At 39.6% G+C, this 18,237-nt stretch overlaps 1 protein-coding gene across 4 annotated transcripts in view; it reads left to right on the forward strand.

The window, feature by feature from the left end:
* hdac5 (histone deacetylase 5) overlaps positions 1 to 18,237 on the forward strand; it is a 376,118-nt gene that overhangs the window by 86,872 nt on the left and 271,009 nt on the right. For 3 of the 4 annotated variants that reach the window (XM_060848955.1, XM_060848954.1, XM_060848957.1), the window contains exon 2: positions 5,780 to 5,968. Coding sequence is in view for 1 of the 4 variants with exons in the window: in XM_060848957.1 (XP_060704940.1) it covers positions 5,947 to 5,968 (22 nt within the window). In the remaining 3 variants the exon portion in view is untranslated. Of the gene's footprint in view, positions 1 to 3,763; positions 3,860 to 5,779; positions 5,969 to 18,237 lie in introns of all 4 variants that reach the window. The other variant, XM_060848956.1, reaches the window with a different exon arrangement.

The raw sequence follows: 18,237 nt of genomic DNA on the forward strand, positions 1-18,237 counted from the left end.
TTCTGTTTTGAGGGAATCTGATTTATGAAGCTTCCCATCTACCTGTGTGCAGATCTTGAAACTGTAGTCTTTTTCCTGGATTAAATACAACATATTTCCCTTTTATGTGTTTCTCTGTTTCGCCACGAGGGCTACAGAGGTTCTGGGGTTAATTGCATCCATAGATTTTCCTGAAACTATGTCTCATGGTATGTCCAAAATGTGGTCAGTGCACTGATTAAGTGAATTTATCCACGTTTTTAAAATTTGCAACAATTCAAGTTAAAAGAGGCCTGCAGTCAACCTTTTTGTTTCAAATAGGTTAAAGGCTTGTTTATTATAAGCTATTATGAAAAGTTATCTAAAGTTAAGAGAAACAATTGTGACACGTTACATTTACCAAGAGGCCAAATGTCCTCTTCCTGCACTATAGAAACACTATGATTTGTTTTGGTTTTAACAAAGTGGGTCTAACTGAAACGTGCTTAAAAATGTGTTGCTGGAAAAGCGCAGCAGGCCAGGCAGCATCAAAGAAACAGGAGAATTGACATTTCGGGCACAAGCCCTTCTTCAGGAAGTCCTCACTTTCTTCTAACTGAAACGTGAACATGCAACACTGCAGATTTTGCTTTACCAATAAAACAAAAGTTTATAACCAAAAGAAATGTAGATGAAATAGAAAGAAATGGATTTCATAGAATCATGGAATCCGTACAGTGTGAAAGCAGGCCATTTGGCCCATCAAGTTCACGCCGGCCCTCCAAAGAGCATCCCACCCAGACCTACACCCCTACTGTATCTCTGTAACCCTTACACTTCCCATGGCTAGTTCACCTAACCCCCACATCTTTGGACTGTGGGAGGAAACTGGAGCACCCAGAGGGAAACAAAGCAGATATGGAGAGAATATCAAAACACTACAAACAGTTGTTCAAGGACTGGAATGGAACTAAGGTCGGTGGAGTTGTGGGTAGTTGACGAAGGATGTTGTAGGTTACAAAGAGACATAGATAAGCTGCAGAGCTGGGCTGAGAGGTGGCAAATGGAGTTTAATGCGGACAAGTGTAAGGTGATTCACTTTGGTCAGAGTAACCAAAATGCAAAGTACTGGGCTAACGGTAAGTTTCTTGGTAGTGTAGATGAGCAGAGAGATCTCGGTGCCCAGGTACACAGACCCTTGAAAATTGCCACCCAGGTTGACAAGGTTGTTAAGAACAGTGTTTTAGCTTTTATTAATAGAGGGATCGAGTTCTGGAACCATGAGGTTATGCTGCAGCTGTACAAAACTCTGGTACAGCCGCACTTGGAGTATTGTGTACAGTTCTGGTCACCACAATATAGGAAGGATGTGGAAGCTTTGGAAAGGTTGCAGAGGAGATTTACTAGGATGTTGCCTGGTATGGAGGGAAGGGCTTACAAGGAAAGGCTGAGGGACCTGAGGCTGTTTTTGTTGGAGCGAAGAAGGTTGAGAGGTGACTTAATAGAGACATAGAAGATACTCAGAGGGTTAGATAGGGTGAACAGGGAGAGCCTTTTTTCAAGTATGGTGATGGCGAGCACGAGGGGGCATAGCTTTAAATTGAGGGCTGATAGATATAGAACCAATGTCAGAGGTAGTTTCTTTACTCGGAGAGTAGTAAGGGTATGGAATGCTTTGCCTGCAATGGAAGTAGATTCGCTAACTTTAAGTACATTTATGTTGTCATTGAACCAGCATATGGACGTACGTGGAATAGTGTAGGTTAGATGGGCTTCAGATTGGTATGGCAGATCGGTGCAACATCGAGGGCTGAAGGGCCTGTACTGTGCTGTTATGTTCTATGTTCAGTGTCAATGGCCTTGTGAGGCAGCAGTGCCAACCACTGAGTACCTGCGCAGAATTGGGGGGAGGTGGTGGGGTGGTAGGAAGTCACCGAAAGCTTTTGGACACTGAAAGTTTTCTTTTTAACAAAGCATTTCTTAGAAGTAATGTGACACCTGGAATATTGTGTGCAATTTTGGATGTCTTATCTGAGGGAGGATGCTCTTACTGTAGAAGGAGTGCAGTGAAAGTTTATCAGGTTGATTCCTAGGATGGCAGGACTGATGTAGTAGGAGAGATTAAGTGGATTAGGATTATAATCGCTGGCATTTAGAAGAATGAGGAGGCGGATCTCGCAGAAGCCTACAAAATAGTAAAGACTAGACAAGTTAGCTGCAGTAAAACGTTTCCAATTATAAGAGTCCAAAGCCAGTATACACAGTTTAAGGATAAGGGATAAATCTTTCAGGACTCTCATTAAAATAAATTTCTTCACCCAGAGTGATGAGCCTGTGGAGAAAGTGATTGACGCCAAAACATATTCTCAAGGAGGTGGTAGAAAGCGATCACGGTTTTTTGGGAAAGCAAGATGAGGATATTGAGCTCAATGATCATTTTGAATGGTGGAGTAGGCTTGTGGGATCAAATAACCTTCTAGTGCTCCTGTCTTATATTTTTCTTTGTATATTTCTATGCTTTAAACACCTGCATTTTCATTTTACACATTTGTGTTAACCGATTCTGCAACTTCATTGAGCATTGGTGTTACAAAAATTGATTTAATTGGTGTTCGTTAAAGAGAATTGTTTGGATATTTTAATTCCAAGTGTAAGGTAGGGAAGAATACTATCGGTTATATTAGACTTGGATATATTTTTATGTTGTAACCTATGCAGTAATGGGAGTAGAGGACATTTGTTCCATCACATATGCTATCGAGATATTGGTTGCCATAAATCAGCGTCCTACTGGGCAAGTTTGTTGATGTGTTGTGAAATCTAATTTCTGCCATTCATCTGATTCATTTAGGCTTTTTCTTTGCTCCATTAGCATTCCAAAACTGCATTGACAGTCTTTCCACGAGATGAAGTTGAAGCTTGCTCTGTACTCTGGATATCTTTAACTTGTGTGTGTATATATTTTTAATCCACATGTTCAAACATGTTATGATCATTCTCTGGGGCAGGTGGGACTAGCCAAATACTTTCCCATGATTTTGTAAAAATTTTGTCTGTTATCTCTATTTGGCACACAACTTAAAATTTTAAGATCAGAACAATGCAGCAAAGAAATCATTTAACCCTTTGTACCCATGCCATTTATGCCACACTGTGATTAGGCAATACTACTTTTGTCTTTGCAGAGCATCTACATTCTGTCCGCAAAAATGACTGTGAGCTTCCGATTACCTGCCACATCATGCCACTATGTACCCTGGCTGGCATTGCAGTCTCAGACCTGCTGCCATGCTCCAACGAAGCTCAGCACAAGCTAGAAGAACAGCATCTCATTTTCTGTTTGGAACCCCTGCAAACTTTTGGACTCAATATCGAGTTCAACAATTTTAGGGCTTGAGCAGCTTTTGCCACGTTCTTACCATAACCTCAATACACCAGACCTTGTCATGATATGGGCTGCTAGCACAAATGACCAGCGTTAGACACTAATGGTCTCCATTAGCAGCTATTGATTCTTCCAGGCTGACCTTTACTCAGTTCTTTGTCCAACCGTTTTTTGCGCTCTGGGCTCCATCTCCACCCCATCTTTAGCATATGTGTGTTAACCTTTTCCTAGTTACAATCACTTCTCAAGAAGAGTCGCTGGACTTAACTTTGTCCTGTGCTTTCTCTCCGCAGATGCTGCCAGAGGTACTGAGTTTTTCCAGCAAGTTTTGTTTTTGTTTTTGTCTCTGATTTCCAACATCAGTCCTTTGTTTTTATTTTAATTGCTTTTGTCTTTCTTATTTCTTCCCACTTAATTTAGATTGCTGCATTTGACAGAGCTTGTGCCATTTTGTAATCCAGCTTCAGGTCGATGAATTGAAGACAGCTGATTTTACATTAATATATAAAGCTGGGGGTGAGAAGTTGCATTTTCTGGTCACTGGTATCTCCTGAACAGTGTACTTTTTTGACCATCCCTTTGACTTGTCTTAGTTTTTCCTGTTCTTGCATTATGTCTGTTAGCTAATATGTGTAATGACTTACAAAAACTTGTTACACCAGAAGTGTGATGAAAGTGCAAGTTGTTCCTGTTCTTATGGTTATTTCAAGTAATTTAGCTTTATTCAATGTATAAAATTCGCATGTAGCATTTTTTTTAAAAATCCAACACAGATTACTTTGACTGTTGAGTAGTGCAGTTCACGTTTCCACTGCGTGACTAGTCTTTTGTTTATCTGTGAAAATGGATAGCAAATGTTGGCAGGCAAAAAGTGTCCAGTTGTAACCTTGCCTTATGTTAATTTGTATGCAAAGATGCTTACCAGCTGGATAAGAATCAGAAGTTCTGATTGACAATGAAGTATGAAAACTGGACCTTTCTCATCTGACTTCTCTTAATATTTGGGCAGCACAGTTGTCATCCCGTTTCTGCATTAGATGAAGCATACAGTATGGCTCAACCTTTGTCACCTTTATTCCATGCCCTAGAGAGCACGCAGTCACCCATGTATACAAAGACATGAGTTCTTGGTCTTCTCTCAAACAGCAGATTCTTAAGGAATTGTAATGTCACTTACAGGGAGCAGCATCCAAATCAGGCATCATCTGTATTGACCTTTACAGTCAGCATGCATCAACGGTAAAGATTAAGCCATCTAGCATGACACAGTAGATGTTCATCCCCTCGTTAATTGGCACTACATAACAGATGTTCTTCACCTGGTTAAACCACTACCCTTGCCTCTAGCACCTCATTGTTTACTGCAAGTTCTTGTCTGGTCAAAGTCATGCTAACTGAGCCTTTATCACAAAGCCCTGAACTTAACTCTTTCCCTACCTGCTCATACCTGTTTACATTCTCACGGTAGCTCAGTGATTAGCACTGCTGCCTCACAGTGTCAGGGATGTGAGTTTATTTCCACACTTGGTTGTCTATCTGTGTGAAGTTTGCACATTTTCCTGTGTCTGCATTGGTTTCCTCCTATAGTCCAAAGGTGTGTAGGCTAGGTGAACTGGGTATACTAATTTGCCTATAAAAGGCTGTGTCTGGGTGCGATGCTGTTTGGAGAGTCCATATGGACGTTATGGGCTGAATGACCTGCTTCCCCATTGTAGGGATTCTATGATTCAGACGTTTTGCAGTGACTTTTTGTATTAACAGATCGCCTATAATTTTGCTCCCAGTTGGTCAGAGGATAAGTCACAGGTCAGATAATGTATTTTAAATCAAGAGTATAATGAAGGAAGCACCTAAACCATCTTTGTACCATATAGAAGGTTTTTTATAAAATTATATTGCTCTCAAACTGTATGGGTAAAGTCAGATGAATTATATACTTCTAAATGGTTTGGAATGTATGAGATAACTGCAACACAAAGGAGATAATTTTCTAATACTTAATTAAATCATATTGTTGATAGCTGAATAGCAAAATTGAGCAATTTGTGAAACAGTTGTAGATTTGTTTGGGTCATTAGGATTGCTCTGCAGTCAAAGTTGAAGACTTAACATTTGCAAGGCAGTCAAATTGCGCTGTCGCTGTCACAGTATGATAAGTTTGCATAGGTATTTCATTTATTTGCTATAGGAACCTAAATTAGAGCAAAAAAGGAGCAACTTGCATATGGAGAGAAAATGTTTAAATGTATAGATCACTCCATTTAAAATCATACATTATGTGCAGAAAAGAGGCAAGTTGCATATTCAAGTTATCTCAAATGTCTTGCACATTTTATCAATTCAAGTTTTTTACTTTTGCTACATTAAATTATTTTCTATATCTATGCACTACAGTGCATAATATATTAATGTTTTTGTTTCTCTTTGAATATACAGCACCAGAGTTTGAAGAATTAATTGTGCCTGATGTGGGAAGAGATGCCAGCCTAATGTAGAAAACCAAGAGTATTCGTATTATCTTCAGTCTCAGCAGGATCTTCTCATTTTTGTTGTAAACAAACAGATATTGTGTGGCAGGGATTTGCAGTGAGACCAGGTGAATCATGAGCTCTCCAGATAACACAGGTAATGTTTTCAGTATCTATTTTGCTTGTTTCATTTATTTTTCCATGAAATAAATAGTTCCAATAATGAAAGAAGATTAACCGCAGAGATTTCTAACCACTAAATTGAAGAGGAGAACTTAATCTCTTTGTCATGAGAAAGTATGATATTGTCGCATAAATTTTGATATGTCATTTTGTAATCAAATTAATTACATTGCATGCTAATTTTCCTTTTTGTCTTTATGCTCAAAGTTAATGTTTTTATTAAAGCTGTATATGTGGTCTTGGTATAAAAACATATATGAAATCTTATCAGTCTTTTCAGTAAAGTAAAATATCCTAGTTTGTGACTGTGTACTCTTAATTTTGAGAATGCTTATTAAGTTCCTACAGACTTGCTGATTGATCTATGCTAGCCACGTGATAAATTTTAGCTTATAGAAACAGATTGAATCCTGATGATCGTGTACACAAAAGAATAAACAACTTTGTTTTTCAATTTTTATGTGTCCTCATATTTATAAACTCCTACTTTCTTTCTTGATAAGTTTGCTTAAACATTATATTTAGTAATCAATCTTTTAAAAAACGCTTCCTCAACTATGTTCTAATCAATTTGTAAGCTTTGGACCTTCGCTAAAAGATGCAGGCACACATCACAAAGTCATAGGACTGTACAGCATGGCAATAAACCCAATTCATCTATTCTGACCAGATATCTTAAATGTATCTTGACCCATTTGCTACTATTTGGCCTATATCCCTCTAAAACCTTCATTTTCATGTAGCTACCCAGTTGTCTTTTAAAGTGTTGTAATTGTACCAACCTCCACTGCATGTTCTGGCAACTCATTCCATGCATGCACCACCCTCTGTGTGAAAACGTTGCCCCTAAGATCCCTTTCAAAATCTTTCTCCTCTCACCTTAAACCTATGTCCTCCAGTTTTGGACTCCCCCCACCTCGGCTCTCAGCCGATTAAATGCCATGGTTCTGTCCGTTCAATGAGGCTTAAAGACAGAAAGACACAGATTTCCAACTGTGGCAGTGCCATAGAGCAATACAAAAAAAAGAGAAACAATATGGGAGACAGTAAAACATAGGAGCAGAAGTGGGCCATTCATCGAGTGTGCTCTGCCATTCAAAGAAATCATGGCTGGGCTGATAATCCTCATCTCCAATTGCTAGCTTTTCCACATAGCCTTTGATTCCCTTATTGGTAAAAAATGTCTATCTCAGCATTGAAATATTCTTAATTACCCAATCTTAACCGCCCTTTGTGTTAGAGAATTCCAAAGAGTTTCAGCCTCCAGTGAAAAAAATATTTCTCATATCTTTCTTAAGTATGCGATCCCTTATTCTGAAATTATGTCCTGTGGTTCGAGACTTAGAAAGAACCTTTCCACATCTACCCTGTCAAGTCTTCAAAGAATTTCATTCTTCTCTATTCCAATGAGTACAGGCCCAATCTACTCAACCTTTTCTCATTAGATAGTCCCTCCATATCTGCTATCAACCTTCTGTGAACTGGCTGCAAGGTCACTGCATCTTTCCTGAGATAAGGGGCCCAAAACTGTTCAGTGTTCTAGCTGTAGTTGAGTCTGACTAGTACCTTGTACAGCTTTAGCAAACTCCTTACTTAAATATTCCACTCCCTTTGAAATAAAGGTCAACATTCCACCTGCCTTCCCTTTTATACGCTTAACTTGGATGCTAGCTTTTTGTGATTGATGGACATGGACTTCCAATTCCCTTTGTTCTGTATCTTTCTGCAGTCTTTCTCCATTTAAATGACATTAGCTCTCCTTCCTGCCAAAAATGCATAATCTCTCATTTTCCCACATGATATTCCACCTGCCAAGTTTTTGCCCACTAACTTAACTTGCCCATAAACCTATTCAGACTTTGTCATCCTCACCATTTGTCTTCCTACCATTTTTTGTCTCATCCGTGAACTTGGTGACAATAAGTTCACTTTACTCATCCAAGTTAACATATTTTGTAAATAATTGAGGCCCCAGCACTTAGCCCTATGGCACACCAGTAGTAACAGGCACCTTCCCTCATTTTAATTCCATGTCTTCTATTAGTTAGCCAATCCTCTCTCCGCGTTAGTACACTACTTTGCGCACCATGAGTATTACCTTATTAAGTGGACAGCGTGGTGGCTCAGTAGTTTTGACTGCTGCCTCACATGGCGAGGGACCAAGGTTCAATTCCAGCCTTGCACGATTGGCTGTGTGGAAGTTGCATGTTCTCCCAGTGTCTGCATGGGTTTTTCCAGTTTCCTCCCCCAGTCTAGAAATGTGCATTTTAGGTGGATTGGCCATATTAAATTATCTGTAGAGCACAGGGATGCGTAGGTTACGTGGGTAGCTATGGTAAATAAGGGAATGGGTGGGAAGCTGGGCATACGTGAGATGCTTTTCAGAGGATCAGTGTGGCCCCCTTTGGGCTGAATAGACTCTTTCCACATTCTGTGATTCTAAGTAGCCTAATGTGTGGTATCTTTTCAAACACTTTGTGGAAGTTCAAATGTCTTGCATCCACTACTTTGCTGCTTGTTAGCTCCTCAAAGAATTCTGGTAAATTTTGCGAGAGGTGATTTCCCCTTCACCAGCAGTTTTCTAATCCTCTGGGACTCTACCAGAATCTGAGAATACCTGGAAGATTATTACCAGTACGTCATGGTTTCTGTTTACTTCCTTTAATATCCTAGAATACATCTCAACAGATTTGTAGTCCCATTAGTTTCTATGGCACTTTTTTTGTCAAGTGATATTACTGTATTTGTTTTTTGTTCTTTTCTCCCTTGAACATGTACAAATTTTGGGATGCTATTACTGTCGTATACTGTGGAAACTAATGCAAAATATTTATTCAACTCTTCTACCTTTTCCTGTTTCCCTCGTTATTAATTCCATGGGCTAATTCAGTAAGTGGCCTATGTTCATTTTGGCTTTTTTTTAAAAAACATATTTAAAGAAGCTGTTGCTATTTGTCTTGATGTTACTTGCAATTTTGTTCGCAAGCTATCTTTTCTTTTTTTTGGCAGGGGGTGGGAGCTGCAGTGAATAATTAGAAAAATTCAGCCAATTGTCAGAGAAGAGCAATGCACACTTCATTTTTCTGTCTCTTAACGTGCAGCTGTAAAGACAGTGAAATGTTTTATCTACTTTTTAGAATTTGGGTATTAATGGCAGTTAAATATTTCTATCTAAGTAAAGTTTTGATTTCAGTTCCAGTATTCCAATATTTGTTTCCATTTTAATTGTGCTGGGAGTTGGAATATACTTTGAACCTTTTTCCTAATAGATGGATCAAAGGAGTCTTATAAAGGGAAGAAACATAGAATATAGGAGCAGGAGTAGGCCTTTTGAGCCTGCTTCACCACTCAGTATGGTCATGGCTGATTATCAAACTCTGCTACTGCTTTCTCCCCATATATTTTGATCCATTTAATCCTAAGAACAGTGTCTACATCTTGCTTGACAAATTCCTTTAGATGATGATTCCACAAGTTCACTATTCTGTGGGCGAGGAAATTCCTCCTCATCTCCATCTTAAAACGCCTACTCCTTTACTTTGAACATGACCCCTGGTCCTGCACACTCCTGTCATTGAGAATATCCTTCCTGCTTCTACCTAATCTTTTTGGGTTTTATAGGTTTCTGTATTCCCTTATTCTTTTAAGCTCTAGTGAATATAGTCCTAACCAATGTCAGTCTGTCCCTGTACGCCAGTCCCACCATCCCTGGAATCAGTCAGGTAAACATTCTTTGCACACACTCAGTTGCCAGAACATTCATTCTCAGGTAAGAGACCAAAACTGCACGCAATATTCTTTGTGCAGTCTTACCCATATCCTGTACAGTTGCAGCAAGTGTCTCTGCTCCTATACTCTAATCTACTGGCTGTGAAGGTCAACATCCCATTTGCCACCTTCATCACCTTGTTGTATCCACATGCTTGCTTTCAGCAGCTGGTGTATGAGGGCACCCAGGCCCTATTGTACCTCCTCCTTTGCGAATCTATCACCATTCAGAAAATTTACTTGCCTGTTGTTGCTACGAAAGTGGACAATCTTATACACTGTATACTGTATCTGCCATGTTTTTGCCTACTACTTAACTAGTCCAAATCACACTGAAATTTCTTTGCATCCTCCTCACAGCACATCTTCCTATCCAGCTTTGAATCTTCTGCAAACATGGTTGTATGACCCAGTTTCCTCACCTATATACTGGGACTAGCTGGAGTCCAAGCATTAATCCCTGCTAGTCACTGTCTGCCAGTCGACAAAAGACCCATTTATTCCTAGTCTCCATTTCCTGTTCTTAACGAGTTTTTAATCAATTTCTGTACGTCTCGCAACCAATCCTATGCACTTCAATTTTGTATATGAATATCAATAGCTAAGAGGGTGATGAGACATGAAGTGACTTTACTCCCCAAAAGGTATGGAAAAGGGATAGCATATCCACAAAAGCTTAGACCAAATTTGAAAAATCTAAATAGTGTTTTTATGTCTAAAACAATGCTTGTCACTTCTCTTAAGTTGAACCAGTATAGTTTAGATGTGTTGGCAATATCTGATGTCTGTTTCTCGGTGGTATTTACTCATATGTTATGCTTTTGTCAACAAGGGAAAGTCTCCAATTAAGTTGATGACACCCTCAAATGTAATTAATTTGAGACAGCATGTAATAATTCCTCTTAATTAGAATTGTCACAAGTCATGATGGTTTGAGATGCTTACAATAGCAAGGGCAGAATCCTCTAACAGGTCCTGTATTTTACCAGGAATGGCCTTTTTAAAAAATTATTTTATAAAGGTAGTGTGCACAACCATAAATTTACCTCTAAATTTTGAACAGGAGTGATTTTCTTTTGTAGGTGTGGTGTGTTCTTTGAGAATTTTAATTCATGTTGTTGAAATGAAGTAATTCCTCAATTTGTAGATATTTTTATCAACCTGTTCAGGCAAGTTATGAAACTTCTGGAGCAGGTGGGACTTGAACCCGGGCCTTCTGGCTCAGGTAGGGACATTAGCACTGTACTACAAGAGCATGCTTGGTCTTTAATGCTTCTGTTTGTCAGCATGTGTTGTCTAAAAGTACTGTATCTGCTTGTTGAAATAAGTTCAGTTAGAGGTTAACTGATGAATAAAAATTTGGTGTTTGAATTAACCTCTGGTTGGACAGAGGTATTTTATTTACATTGACTTGAGAGTTTATGAATCAAAGTCAAATTTGATTCCTAAGTATGAAAAGGGAAGAGGGTCTAACGTGTTGTGTCCAAGTACATGTTCTCCAGTTCAAATATAAGAATTTGATGCTCTGCAAATGGGAGAAAAGGACTTATTCTACTCAATCAGTTTGTTCCTTTATTTGAGTTTTAAAGAGACTTTCTCAGTGAAATGTAGAATGATGTGTGCAGTGTGACATGGCCATTGTTTTTACCTAGTAGATCTTTGAAAACCCAGCGTCTTCTGGATTGCCTCCTTCATTAAACTGGGCTTATTTGCCTCGTCAGCTTGAAAAGAATGGAGTCCCAAATCTTGTGTTCATTTATGCTCCTCTCTTTCACACAACAGTAAAACATTTTTAAAATGCCTCATGTATGTTTTCAAGCAAAAGAGCCACCTTTAGATCTATCTGCATATTTTTGTAATTTTCCACTTTCTCTTTTAAATGCATACCAGTCACTTCCTGATATAGTCATTTAATTTAAAAACAGTTTTTCTGATCTGCACTTATTATTACACAGTTGCAATTCTCTAAAATATTGCCTTCGTCCTACTTTCTGAGCCACCACCTGAAGGGACGTTAGATGCCTTTTGACACAGTTCGTCCTCGTGAGGAAATGCTTCTGGTTTTGTATTGCCATTGGAAAAAAAAGCTTGTAACACCATCATCCTTTTTCTGATTTTTCTTATTTTAGTTTTAATGAGGCTTGCATTTTTAAAAAGCGTTTGCATCATTGATCACAATTTTGAAACAACAGTGAATATTGCTGTGAGAAATTGCTGTGTGTCAGTTACAAATAGAATGGGAGACGTATTAGTCTATTTAATGTAAGATTGTGCAATATAAATATATGCCTACCGTAGTCCACTTTACTCCATTACGTAGCTTAGTGGGATTGCCATTGCTTGATTCCGCTCTCTTATCTGCCTGATTTGTAATATCGGCAGATCCAGTAACGTCTTTTCTTCTAACCCTCCCCCCCCCCCCCGCCCCGTTACTTATGGGCGACATGGTGGCTCAGTGGTTAGCACTGCTGCCTCACAGCGCCAGGGACCCAGGTTCAATTCCCGCCTCGGGCAACTATCTGTGTGGAGTTTGCACATTCTCCCCAGGTCTGCGTGGATTTCCTCCGGGTGCTCTGGTTTCCCCCCACAATCCAAAGATGTGCAGGTTATGTGAATTGGCCATGCTAAATTGCCTGTCATGTTCGGTGCAGGGGCACAGGTCTGGGTGGGTTGCTGTTCGGAGGGTCGGTGTGGACTTGTTGGGCTGAAAGGCCTGTTTCCACACTGTAAGGAATCTAATCTACTTCAGAATCCCACAAGGATATATCTTTGCCACACTCCTGTTTCTCATTTTAGTAACAGAATCCACAGATATGGAGTTGATTTTAATATGTATGCGGATGACACCTAGTTTCCCCTTCTCTGACATCTCTCTCTTGTTCCCCCATTGTCTTGAATTGCCACAATGTTTGCAAATAATATTACACGTGTGGACTCATCTCCACTTTCCAACATTCAAAATAGTTTATTTTGATGCATATAATGTTGTCAGCACATAATTAATATGTTTAACAAAGACAAAATTGAAAATATGACAGTTTTTCTTCTCTATAGTATTTGAGTAACAGCTGCAAAGGAAAATGTTTAATTTTTCTTGTTCTAAATTTTAATTGTTCTCTCTTTTTCTCTCTCTCTGTCTCTATCTCTGTGTGTCTCTCCCTTCCTCTCTGTTGTCTTGATTGCAAAAGATGTCAATGAAACAGGGCGGCATGGTGGCATAGTTGTTAGCGCTGCTGCCCCTTACAGCCAGGGAGCCTGGTTACATTCCTGTGGGCAACACGTTGTGGCATTTGCGTGTTTTTCCTGTGTTTGTGTGTGTTTCTTCTGGATGCTGTTCGTTAGGTAGATTGTACACATTAGGTAGATTGGCCATGCTAAAAATTGCTCTGTGCTGTCCAGGGGTGTACAGATTTGGTGGGTTAGCCATGGTAAAAACCCCATGCAGGCTTACGGGGATGGGCTGATGTTTGGGGGGAGGGGGGCGGGGGGGAAGAGGGGGAAAGTGTTCTGGTGGGATGCTGTTCAGAGGCTTGGTGCAGAGTCAATGGCTAAATGACCTGTTTCTGCACTGTAGGGATTAATTTTTCAGATTTGCAGTGAAAAATACCAATAATAATCTGTCAACACTTTTCTGCCTCAAATGTGAAAGCTGATTTGTAGCACAGGTAGAGGTTCTGGATGTTCATTTGCTCGTTGAGTTGGAAAGTTCATTTTCAGACATTTCGTCACCATAATGGGTGACATCATCAGTGAGCCTCTGGTGAAGCGCTGATATTTTGTCCCACTTTCTGTTTATGGGTTTAGGTTTCCTTGGATTGGTGATGTCTTTTACTGTATTGGTGATCTCATTTCCAGTTCTTTTTCTCCGAGGGTGGTAGATGGGATCAAACTCGATGTGTTTGTTGGAGTTCCGGTTGGAATTCCATGCTTCTCGGAATTTTCGTGCTTGTCTCTGTTTGGCTAGTCCTAGTATGGATGTGTTGCATCAGTCAAAGTAGTGTCCTTCCTCATCTGTATGTATGGATACTAGTGAGAGTGGGTCATGTCTTTTTTGTGGCTAGTTGATGCTCATGTACCCTGGTGGCAAATTTTCTGATTGTTTTGTCCAATGTCGTGTTTGTTACAGCTCTTGCAAGGTATTTTGTAAGTAACATTTGTTTTGCATGTTGTCTGTATAGGGTCTTTCAAGTTCATGAGCTGCTATTTTAGTGTGTTGGTGGGTTTGTGGGCTACCATGATGCCAAGAGATCTGAGTAGTCTGGCAGTCATTTCTGAGATGCTTTTGATGAAAGGGAGAATGAGTAGGGTTTCTGGGCACATTTTGTCTGCTTGTTTGGGCTTGTTGCTGAGAAATCAGCAGACTTTGTTCATTGGGTACCTGTTCTTCTTGAATATGCTGTATAGGTAATTTTCCTCTGCTCTGTGTAGTTCCTCTGTGCTGCAGTGTGTGGTGACTAATTGAAATAATGTTCTAATGCTGCTTCGTTCATGTTGGATGGGGTGTGTGGGGCAGGTGGGCGGTGTTGGGTGGAGTGGGTGTGGCGGGCGAGGAGCAGACTTTAAAAACTCCAATCCCCAGAGGAGAGGCATTTCATCAATTAACGGAATAATCGATTATCCGAATGAAGTAGTGCCCGCCCATCTCGTTCGGATAATCGAGGTTCCCCTGTATTGGGCAACCAATGTTGTGGAGATTAGAAATTTTCTTAAATCTAGACATGGTTAGTAATTCTTCCCTTTACTTAATTTGTTTTAATTGCAGTCATGTGTGAAAGATGGAGGTCCCATACTTTCGGGCAAAAATGTATCTAAATATAATTATTGTGCTTTAATATAGAATGATATAGAATCCCTACAGTGTGGAAACAGGCCCTTTGGCCCAACAAGTCCACACCGGCCCTCCGAAGAGTAACCCACCCAGACCCATTGCCCAACTGCTCTATATTTACCCCAGGCTAATACAACTAACCTACACATCCCCTAATACTATGGGCAATTTTAACAGGACCAGTTCCCCTAACCTGCGCATCTTCGGATTGTGGGAGGAAACCTGTGCAGACACTGGGAGAATGTGCAAACTCCACACAGGCAGTTGCCCGAGGTGGGAATCAAACCTGGGTCGCTGGTGCTGTGAGCCAGCACTGCTAACCACTGAGCCACTGTGCATCTCCACCATTTCTCTCCCCTCCCCCCCCCCCCCCCATTACATTTATTAAATTGTTACATTCCATTGTCATTGTTAAATTACGATGTTTCTAGCTGATTATTTAAATTAGTTCAGTTAAAAGTTCAATGAATATAGTTACCAAATTAAGAAGAATTTGCTAATCTGAAGTGTATAGTTTACTTAACTATTAGCTTTTGTTCTTCTTTTAAAATCAAATATGTTTAATTTCATTTGCAATGCAAATCAAGTAAAATGATATGAACCAATACTGCATGTACATCTTAGAAATTTCTGTGTACATTTTTAGGTGATTGTAGATGCTAGCCCAGATTTCAGTTTGATAATGTTTTTGCTTCAGAGGTTCAAAGTCACCACTCTATAACTTCAGCACATCATCTAATAGGATGATATTTCATTGCAGTATTTACATAGGTAGTTCTACAAAAGCAGGACTATGTGAATGCGTTAGCATAGTAGTTATATTACTTGATTGTAATCAGGGCGACCTGGGTGCATAACCTAAAGGCATGAGTTCATGTCTTGTCATGTTAACTGGGAAATTTAAATGAAGTTAACAAAATAAATCTGAAATTTAAAAAAACTACTGATCAGGAAACTATGGAATAGTTATAAAAATCTATCCTGTTCACTTATGTCCTTTAGGGTAAGATGTGTTCCATGTTTACCCATCCTGGCTTGTATTTGACTCTCGGGCATGGAATGTAGGGTCTGCTTCATGTTGTTTTAATTTGAGTCTATGAAAGGTGGTCGATACTTAATTGCCATTGGAAATGACTAGGCTAACAACTCAGCGCAATAAAGGACCAACTTTGGGAAAATGCCCCACTGGCTACTCAAGCAACAGTCTTACTTGCAATATTATACATTTTAACAAACAATCCAAACTGCTCCTCGTGTCTGGGTATGTCTTATCTCAGTAATGAGACAGGCCAACCAGATATTGCAACAGTATAAAAAGTCAGGAGTGAGTGTCACTGGGACCCTCAATATTTATTTTGGAGTGTATGAAATCTCCTGGTATTGGGTCATACTTGGACGATGACACTTTCCTGCTGGTTACAACTTTCCTCAGCTGATAACAAAGGGGACACAAAGGGATTCTGTCAAACCTGTCGCATGATACGCACACTGATTTACAATGTATTGGTGGAATGTTGAGAACATCAACAGCTTATTCACTCACACCCGGACTGCACCTCCAATCAAATTTGTATTCTGCCCTCACTATGCATGCACAAGGAACAGCCACATTGCACATCGTAAGATAACACAAAAAGGAAGCAAGTCAATAGTCAGCTGCATTGCTTCTTCTGTTCAGTTTTATTGAACGAGTAATTTGTCTTTACCTCTTTCAGTAGAATGTAGGCCTTATTATAAATGCTAATTTCTTGAGGTAGTGGCAAGCTATCTTCTCACACTTATGAAATACGTGTCTTGTTGGTTTCCCTCAATGCTTAAATGGGAAGATCCAGGATTTTGAACCAGTTATGATGACTAAATAATAATCTACTTCCAAGTCAGGGTGGTGTATGATTTGGAGGAGGAATTGTTATCAGTTCGATCCTTCATCTCAACAAGATGGTCACAGATTCAGAAGGTGGTGTTATAGAAACCATGACAAGTTGCTGCAATGCATCTTGTAGACAGTACGCATTGCAATCATTGTACTACTCCTGAATGTTTGAAGTGGTGGAAGAGAGGACAACTCGGAGCTGCTTTGCTTGAGTACTGCTGAGCTTGAGTCTTCTCTTATGTTTATTCATCCAGCCAATGGATAGCATTTCATCATATACTGATTTGTCCCTTATAGCTAATGGAGAAGCCATAACCTTCCACCCTGATTTCCCACTATCTTCAATTTTACCAGAGTTCCTAGATGCAATCGTCAGGCAAATATTTCTGTCTTGATATCACCTCAGGAATTCAGTTTTTCTCCATGTTTGGACCAAAGCTGCAATGAGGTCTGGAGCAGAATTGTCTTGGTAGAACCCAAACCAAACATTCATGAACAAGACTATTGGTGAGTAGATGTTACTTATAACACCTCAGCAGTTGTGCCTCTGACAAGCAGATAGTTAAGGACAAGGTCAGGAAGGTTTCCCTCCTTGTGTTAGTTATCTTACCAATTGCTGCAAGCACAATCTGGAAGCTTTTTTTTCAAAAGTTAGTGGTTTTGGCAGTAGTGACCTTACTGTTTCCTTACTGGTCATATAGAGTGACACATTCTAATCAGAGTACCATACTCTGCTGTTCCTACTCCATGCTTCTTCCAACCAGCATTCCCTTGAGATAAGTAATGAATAACTGAGGAATAACTTATTCCCTGATTACCTTTGTTTATATATGTCTTTATAGAATACTAAAAAGGGGATCATTCAGTCCATCATCTGGATCTTTCAAAGAAATCCAGTTGGTCCCATAATCACATTCTTGCAGCATTTTCTTGTTTAACTTGTTAACCGTTTCCCTTTTGAAGATTAGTGTTGAATCTGTATTCACTTTCTTATTTATGCATGTCATATCTTCAGCATTTGATACAATATGGATGATATTCATACTTCTCTGCATTACTTCAGTTATGAAACAGGAATTCGGCTAGGTGCCTGCATCATGGTAAAGAAAAGGTGTAGGAAGCTGACTAAAGTCCCTGCCTCAGCCTATCCGCTGCTGAGGACCTCATCCTTGCCTTTGTTATATGTTGACTTTTCCAATATATACTTAGCTAACCATATTTTCCTCTTAATGCCTCTATGTTGTTTTCCAGCTGAGTGGAAACACGGTTCATTTCATTTTTGCTATTCAGCCCTAATCAAGGACCTTCCCTTGGGAAATAAGGCAGGGCAAGTGGCTGAAGTGTAGTATAATTCTGTTAGTAATCATAATTCTATTGGTTTTGAAATAGTTATCAGAAAGGATAGGCTTCGTTTAAAAATTATGTTATTAGTTGGCATGATTTGGAGATGCCAGTGTTGAACTGGAGTGTACAAAGTTAAAAATCTCACAGTGCCTCTAAATTCTGTATCTTCCAATTGTGTCCTCCACAACCACCTGATGAAGGAGCGGCGCTCCGAAAGCTAATGTGCTTCCAATTAAACCTGTTGGACTTATAACCTGGTATTGTGTGATTTTTAACATTATTAATTGGAGTCGGGTCGATTTTGATGGTATGAGACAAACTTTCAAAAGTTGATTGGAGCAGATCCTTTGCAGGTAAAAGGACGACTGGCAAAAGGAGGCTTTCAAAAGTGAAATAACAAAGAGTTCAGAGACAGTATGTTCCTACTGGA

The sequence above is a fragment of the Hemiscyllium ocellatum genome, chromosome 32 (genome assembly GCF_020745735.1).
Source record: "Hemiscyllium ocellatum isolate sHemOce1 chromosome 32, sHemOce1.pat.X.cur, whole genome shotgun sequence".
NCBI lineage: Eukaryota > Metazoa > Chordata > Chondrichthyes > Orectolobiformes > Hemiscylliidae > Hemiscyllium > Hemiscyllium ocellatum.